Genomic DNA, 7,995 nt, shown 5'->3' with positions numbered 1-7,995 from the left:
GCAAATTACTCTCTGATTTCTCTGTTACCAATATGTTTTGTTTTGCTGTCCGACAGACTTCCGTTGGCCATAATCTTTCTGGAAGGTGTCCTCACTTAGACTGGCGACACAATTTTTAATGCATGACACGTAGCATTATTCCCTGTCCTCCAGGGACACGAACAGATAAATATGGGAGAAGGACCACTTCCTTTAGTGACTTCTTCAGAGGCACACCCACCGTGATTTTAGGAAGCAGTATATTTCAGTCGCTGCCAACACTCGGGGGCCCTGGAGGCCTGGCAGCCGCTTAGTTCTCGGCGGCAGGGTGGGCGGGGGGGGACCTCAGCCATGAAGAGGCAAGCGCCAGGGAGGGACGTGGCTTCTCACCGGGGGCTCCAGGGGCTCTGCAGGTAACACCCATTCCTTCAGCAGATGAGGAGACCACGGCTGCAGAGGACGGGGGCTCCCGCAAGGTGAGCCGGGGGGACAGTGGGGAGGACGACGGAAGTGTCGGCCCAGAGCCCCGATCTCTGCTGCCACCTCCAGGCCTTCCCGTCGGGCAGGCACTGCGCCTTGGGGAGCCTCGTCTCCGTCCCCTTTCCACGCCCACTCAGCACTGTTACTTTATAGTAAACTCTTCCCGTGCTCAATACCTTGCTTAGTAGCAGGAGCTGAGAAGGCATGGGTTTGATGCACCAGGTGTATGACGGTCAATACTCACAGAAATCAAGGCTGAGCCGCAGGAGGAGCCCAGCGATGGGGCAGGGCTGGGCCAGGCGAGCAGCAGGCAGGGCAGCACGGCCCCATCACCAGCACCCCCGGGGCTCGCAGGACAACTGGTCCCACGAGGCGATCAGGTCCCCTCTGAGCAGAAGTGTGTCACACCATTTACCACAAACGTTTCCAAGCACATCTAGAAGTAAGAGAGACGGGTGTGCCCTCACCTGCCACTTCGGTTTCACAGTTCCCAGCGCGCTGCCGTGTCGCTCCGTCCGTGTTTTGCTGCCGTGCGGTCCTAACTCCAGGCCCTCTGCTCACATAGCTACAACCGTGACAGCACCCGAGACAGACAGCCACGCCTCCGTGATCTCCAATATGAGTCATTTGTTTTTTTGTTGTTTTTTTTTGCGGTACGCGGGCCTCTCACTGCTGTGGCCTCTCCCGTTGCGGAGCACAGGCTCCGGACGCGCAGGCTCAGCGGCCATGGCTCACGGGCCCAGCCGCTCTGCGGCATGTGGGATCTTCCCGGACCGGGGCACGAACCCGTGTCCCCTGCATCGGCAGGTGGACTCCCAGCCACTGCGCCACCATGGAGGCCCTGAGTCTACATTTAATTGCCCTTAATTTTCCAAGTGTCTCTTGATGGTGTGGGTTTTTCAAATCTGGATCCAACCAGGGTCCCCACGTTGCATTCAGTTGTGCCATCTCTTGAATCTCTCATAATCTAGAATATTCCCCCCACCTCTGACCTGTCACAAATGCAGGGTCCGCGGTGCTGAATCTGTCCGATCGCTTCCTCTCGGAGTATCTGGTCTCTCGCTCTCTGCTCTTCCTGTAAGCAGGGCTGCAGACCTGAAGGGCCCTTCCGCGGTGAGAAGCCTGGTTGTCCCGTGCACAGCCATCTGAGCCTGACCAGTGGGCTCCGGTGCTCACAGGCCTCTCCCGTCACCGTGGAGTTGGCTCCTCCCCGTCATGACCGGCAAGCAGTCTGCAGAAGCACGGCTCTCCACCAGCCCCCATCTGTTGGTTTCATCATCTGTTGATGGTCATTGCCAAGTTCATTTCTTCATTAGGCGGTATAAAATGGTGCTTTACAATCCTGTCATTCCTTGTACAGTCCTCGGCTGGAATGCTTCTATATAAAAGAGCCCTGTGATGATGCTGAAATGCAGGCCTGCAGCTGTCAGAACAACGCCCACGCAAAGATGCCCACCCAGGTCCCAGTCTCCCAAATCTGTGCGTATGTGGCAAAGGGCACTTTGCAGATGTGAAGAAGTTAAGGATCTTGAGATGGGAGGTTGTCCTGGATAGTCCTGGGGGGCCCCCAAGTAATCGCGGGGCCCTTAGAAGAGGGACACAAGAGGACCAGAGTCAGAGACCTGAGGATGCAGCAGAGGTCTGAGAGAGACAAGCTGGAAGGTGCCGCGCTGCCGCTCTGAAGACGGAGGGAGGGGCCGGGAGCACAGGCGCCTCTCGGACGGAGTCAGAAAAGGCGTCCAGGAGCCTTCAGAAGCGGCCAGCCCTGCCCACGCCCCGACCTTAGCCCAGCAGCGCAGACTTTTGGCTTCTGGCCCCCAGAACTGTAAGATAACGAATGTGTGTTGTTTCAAGCCACTCAACAGGAACATGAAATTAACGCAGCTCAACAGAAAAGGCGAGAATGAGGCTTCATTCTCCACCTTTACTTCCGATTCTCAGAGCAGAACCGGTGAGCCAGCAACAGGCAGTGTCACCACCTGCATCCCGGTGTTACGGCTGCCGTAACAATTGCGTAACATGACACGCGTTTACCCTCGCACTTTTCTGGAGGTCAGGAGCCCATAACGACCCTGTGACGGCACGTAGGGCCCACCTGGGTTATCCAGGACCACCTCCCAGCTCAAGACCCTTACCTTCATCGTGGCTGCAAAGTCCCCTTTTGCCAGGGAAAGTGACTATCCACAGATTCCAGAGGTGAGGACCTGGGCAAATGCAGAAGCAGTCAGTGAACTGCGTTTTTCACTTTCTCGTCACGGCTAAGGCTGTGCAGGTTTTTATGCGCTCGGTGTGTGGTGCTCAGCTGCAGCTAGTACGGTCTTGACCTCTGGCCAGGGGGCTCCTCCGGCAGCTGGTTCTGGGTGCTTCTGCTACGTCCCTGTGTTGGGACCTGAGTGCACAGCCCAGGTTCGTCTTGCTGATTTCTTGCCTCACATCTGGGCGGGCCATTCCTCTAGCGAGGAGTGGTACTTAGAAACCAACGTCCAGACGCGAGAGGTGCTCACTGCGGCTGCTGCCATCGCTACTGGATGTTGTCAGGGCAGAGCGAAGAAGTGACACTTCAGTGCATGTGCTTCCTGACCACCTCAAAGTTACTTCACTGATGCACATGATCATTTCATCCAAATTGAACACTGGAGGGTTTTACTAACCTTTGTTGATTTTATACTTGATCTCATTTCTCTTACACTGAAAATCTTGGTTCCTAACAACAGTAAGATAATTGCTGATTTACTTTAACCTACAATATACAATCACCCCTCGGTATCCATGGGGGATTGGTTCCGGGACACACCCCCCCACAGGTAGGTACCAAAATCCACAGATGCTCAAATCCCTTATACAAAATGGCATAGTATCAGGTTGGCCAAAAAAGTTCGTTCGGGTTTTTCCATGAGAACTTTTTGGCCAACTGAATATTTGCATATAACCTACACACACTCTCCCGTGTAATTTATACCCAATACCATGTCAGTGCTGTGTAAACTGTTGCCTGTGTGAGGCAAATTCAGGTTTTAAATTTCTGGAATTTTTTTCAAATGTATTCAATCTGTGGTTGGTTCAATCCACGGATGTGGAGCCCATGGCTATAGAGAGCCAATTACACATAAAAAGCTTAAAAAATAACGAATCCAAACTCCCGGCCAACAGCAAGCAAACCAGATGAATTTAAGGTTTCTTTGCAGTAACTCTTGTCCTTAGAATAAATCCCATGAAGGACTTACCGTCTAAATGCTGTCCCAGTCACGAGAAATCATTATTTTCTTGGGAGTTATATTACCATCGATATACAGTTAGTTTAATTTAACTCCGTTTGTTTCTGATTTTCAGAGATTGCTTCATATATACAAGTTTACTTGTAATACCTAAAATGTGAGAATGTAAGGTTACATGGCTCTAAAATCAAAGCTATGTGGCAAAACACACGCAGCAAACTCACACCTCCAGACGTTCCCTCCACCCTTATTCCTTCCCTCTGCTCACGGGTGACTGTTTTATAAGTTTTTGCTTTATCCTTTCAGCATTTCTTTTTGCATATTTGAGCAGATACATATGCAAATTCATGTTCCTCTCCCCCTTTCACACAAGAGGCAGCCTGCAATGGATGTTGCCTTTTCTGCTCACCAGTCGATCCTGGAGATCTCTCCGTTCCCACGTGTATCTTCCTGGTTCTTTCTTACAGCTGCAAATGTCCCCACTGTGCGGATGCAGCCCAGCCAGTGCTATGGGTGCCTGAGTTGACAGCAGTATAAATCCTCTATGAATGATACAGATGCTACGTCAGTGAATATTCTTGGGCACGTAATACTCCGCACGTGTCTAAGCAGAACTGTTCAAATGCAGCTGCAGTGTGCTGTGTTGCTTGTTTTCTAGTGAGACTGTTGCAAGCTTTGCCAGGAATAATTACACATCTCGGGGCCCCAAGTGCTTCCGTGCAGCTTCCATCCCCCCTCAAAACGTGAAGAATACCCCCCGAGACTGATCGTACCCCGGAGACCCTATAACTGTAGACAATAGAACCATACTAACATTTATCATCCGAGGTCCTGACACCCCCAAAATGTGTGTCAACTGGAGAGAATGGTCATGCAAGGGCCACGCAGAGGTGAGGGGGCTCCGTGAGACCTGGTGTGTTGGTGTCCTGGGGCTGCTGTAGCAACTTACCACAGACCAGGTGGGTTAGAACAGCTGAAGGATGCGCTCTCACAGCTCTGGAGGCCAGACGTCCAAAATCAGGGCATTGGCGGGGCTGTGCTCCCTCTGGAGGCTCTGGGAGGATCCCTCCTGCCCCGTCCAGCTCCTGGGGTTGTTGGCCATCCCTGGCTCAGAGCTGCGTCACCCCAGCCTGTGCCTGTCTTCACCTGGCCCCTTTCTGTGTCTGCAGTCTCCCTCCCCTAACTCACAGGGCACCCAGGCTTGAATCGGCGAACACCTCAATCCAGGGCGACTCCCTCTCGAGACCTTTAACTTCATTACATCTACAAAAACCCTATTTGCCAAAGGTCACAGTCACAGGTTCCAGAGGGACGTATCCTTGGAGGCCACCCTTCCACCCACCACACCTGGTGAGGCACCCTGGACGGACAAGAGCCAGGCCCTCGACCTGCCAGGCTGCAGGGAGCAGGGTGGGGCCCTCACACTCCTAATGCGTGATGAGTGCCGGACCGCTGGCTAGGTGGTGTGCCTGGCGGGAGCCGTAGCCCCCGAGGAGCCCAGCTACTGCCACTCCATGACGTGGGAAGCTGGGGGACGGCACCCCTCGGGACTGACCTCCTGGGCCCAGAGCAGGGCGTGTGCAGACCAAGCAGCCCCACGGGCACCACCCTCCCTGACAGCCTCGCGGGCACCTAAGCCAGCTCCCCGTCCCGGCGCCTCTCATTCCAGGCGGTCGACTATGAGCTGAACAGAGCGTTCATGCTGACCGTGATGGTGTCCAACCAGGCGCCCCTGGCCAGCGGGATCCAGATGTCCTTCCAGTCCACGGCGGGGGTGACCATCTCAGTCATGGACATCAACGAGGCCCCCTACTTCCCCTCGAACCACAAGCTGATCCGCCTGGAGGAGGGCGTGCCCACTGGCACCGTGCTAACCACGTTTTTGGCAGTGGATCCTGACCGGTTCATGCAGCAGGCCGTGAGGTGGGCCCACAGAGCACCCTCGGGCCCTGGGAACAGGGAGCCCCGTCTTCCACAGAGAAGAGTCCTGAATGCCCAGTGAAACCTGCAACCCAGAAAGTCCCGGGTGGGCGCTTGGGGGCATCCCCGACTTGTGGTGTCCCCAGGCAGGGAAGCCCAGTCTGGGGACAGCTGGCATCACCGGCCGCCAGGCTGCCCTGACACGAGACGGTGGGAAAAGCTTGAAGGACATTCAGCCGCATCTAGAGTCAGGCTGGGTCCTGACCCCGCTTGACGCTCCTGCGCTTACGATTCTGTGAGTCACCAGCCCCCTCTGCCCCTCCGTCTCCCCGCCTGTAAAGGGGGCGATGGGAGAATCTGCCTCCCAGGGTCCTTGTGAGGTTAAATAGCCCGTTCTCCTTGGAGACTTCCAGCCGCTGTTGTCACTGTCCCGCGTGGGAGGACCCCGTGCAGGGCTTCAGGGAAGGACCCCCACCCCCACCCCGCGCGCGCTCGGCAGGAGGGCGGCCAGGAGGGGCTCCTCCAGCCCCTCGCCTCACCCCTCCCCTCCCTCCCCCGCAGATACTCAAAGCTGTCGGACCCAGCGAACTGGCTGCACATTAACGCCACCAACGGTCAGATCAGCACGGCGGCCGTCCTCGACCGCGAGTCTCCCTACATCAGAAACAACGTCTATGAGGCCACCTTCCTGGCAGCGGACAACGGTGCGCCCAGGGGCAGGGAGACACGGGGCGGGGGGCCCGCCCTCGCCCATTTGAAGCCCTGGGCCTGGTGCTTCACTGATGCGGGCGCCAGGGGAGCTGGGCACTGTTAACACCACTGTTACAGCTCCCTGGGCTCCTGCCATGTGCCAGGCTCTATCCATCAGTGAGCAAAACAGACAAGAGCCTTCTCCTTTGCATGGGTGACATTCTAGAGGCCAGTGTGTCAGCTTGAAGCAGGTTTGTCTGCATAATAATTATAGCAATCTTAACAAGATGGAGGTTTACTTTCTGCCACATAAAAGAAGACTGGAAGCAGGCAGCCCAGGGTCAGGTATGAGAAACCAAGCTCACTCTGGCCACTCCCGTGTCCTTGGCAAGCTGCAGCATATGGCCCAGAGCAACTGCTGATGCTCCAGCCATCGTGACCACATTCTGGCAAACAGGAGGAGGGGGAGGCCAAGGGCACATCCCAGCCCTTCTAAGGACTTCCACTCACAGCTCATGAAAGCCAGAACTCAGTCCCGAAGCCACGTCTCACTGCAAGGGATGCTGAGGAATGTCGTCTTCTGGTTGGGCAGTGATGAGCCCAGGTGAAGTCTGGGGCTTCAGTTCTTTTATTAAGGAACAAAGAGGAAATGGATATTAGGGACAACTCAGCAGTCTCTGCCCCAGGGAAACAAGTGTGAAACAAGCCAGCCAGACAATTTCAGGGAACGGGAGGTGCCGGAAAAGAACCAAATGGAGGATGGGAGAGTGGCCGGGGTCTCCTGCTGCACTGCTGGCTATGAGTGACCTCCTGTGGGTCCAGGACCTGCGGGATTAGAAGGACAAGCCAGGGGAAGATGGGGCGGGGAGGGGCGTCCCGGAGTCAGGAAAGGGCACTCGCAAAGGCCCCGTGCCAGGCCCATGCCACGTGGGTTCTGGGATCAGCTGCATAAATAAAGCTTCAGGAGCTAGAGTAGCCGCTGCACAAAGGTTTGGTCGACAGCAGCTGGAAGCTGGGACCTGGAGACCATCCCGCAGCCCCTGCCCACCTCCCTCACCCCGCGGGGTCCACAGAGGCCCAGCCCCTCGGCCAGCCACGATGAGCGCCAGGCCCTGGTCGGGGACCGCTGCTCTGAGCAGCAGCTGCAGCACTGAGATTAGATTAGAACGTGATCTTAATGCATCAGTGGCCAGAGCAGTGGAAAGCAGGAGGAAGACACCAGAATCGGAGCACAAGTCCCGCTCGCGTGAATAGAACCTGCCTGTGCTTCTCGGACTGTGAGCTGTGCCATCGGCCACCTATCACAGCAGGCACCAAGCCGCGTCGCCTTGAACGCGCTCTGATGCGTCTCCTGGGAGATCACAGACGCGCTATGGGATGGATGCTCTACATGCTCTGCCTGCCTCGGCCAAGAAACGCAGTCGTCAGTGACGGGGTCAGAGCCGCCGCCAAGGGCAGGGCCACGCTCAGAACACGGAGGACAGACCGGCCACCTGCGGCCGCTCAGCGCTGGGCCACCCTCACTGTGCACCTGGGCTGAGACAGGGGCTGGGTGTGGGCGGGGGGGGGGACGGGACAGCCACACGTGGGCAGGTGTGTGCGGTTCCTGTGTGTGTGCAGCTGAGTGGCTGCATATGTCACATGGCAGAGTGTCAGTGTGCATGTGGGGCTGTGGGCAGCTGGGGTCTGTCCCGGGTGGGGCTGGGGTCTG

At 56.3% G+C, this 7,995-nt stretch overlaps 1 protein-coding gene across 1 annotated transcript; it reads left to right on the top strand.

The window, feature by feature from the left end:
• The first annotated feature begins 4,531 nt into the window (after positions 1–4,531).
• On the top strand, positions 4,532–6,209 carry LOC307198984 (cadherin-4-like). The gene is made up of 2 exons (XM_079946380.1): positions 4,532–5,597; positions 5,741–6,209. The coding sequence occupies exons 1-2, from the start codon at positions 5,374–5,376 to the stop codon at positions 5,793–5,795; spliced, it is 279 nt and encodes a 92-aa protein (XP_079802506.1). The 5' UTR covers positions 4,532–5,373; the 3' UTR covers positions 5,796–6,209.
• The last annotated feature ends 1,786 nt before the right edge of the window (positions 6,210–7,995 follow it).

This window comes from Stenella coeruleoalba, assembly GCF_951394435.1.
Source record: "Stenella coeruleoalba genome assembly, chromosome: 15".
NCBI lineage: Eukaryota > Metazoa > Chordata > Mammalia > Artiodactyla > Delphinidae > Stenella > Stenella coeruleoalba.
The sequence above is the reverse complement of the archived record's forward strand: the minus strand, read 5'-3'. Positions and strand labels throughout refer to the sequence as shown.

Coding starts and splice junctions, on each gene's coding strand:
- LOC307198984 (XM_079946380.1), top strand. CDS start 5,374: ATGCTGACCGTGATGGTGTCCAACCAGGCGCCCCTGGCCAGCGGGATC. Junction 5,598..5,740: donor TTCATGCAGCAGGCCGTGAG/GTGGGCCCACAG, acceptor TGGTGTCCCCAG/GCAGGGAAGCCCAGTCTGGG.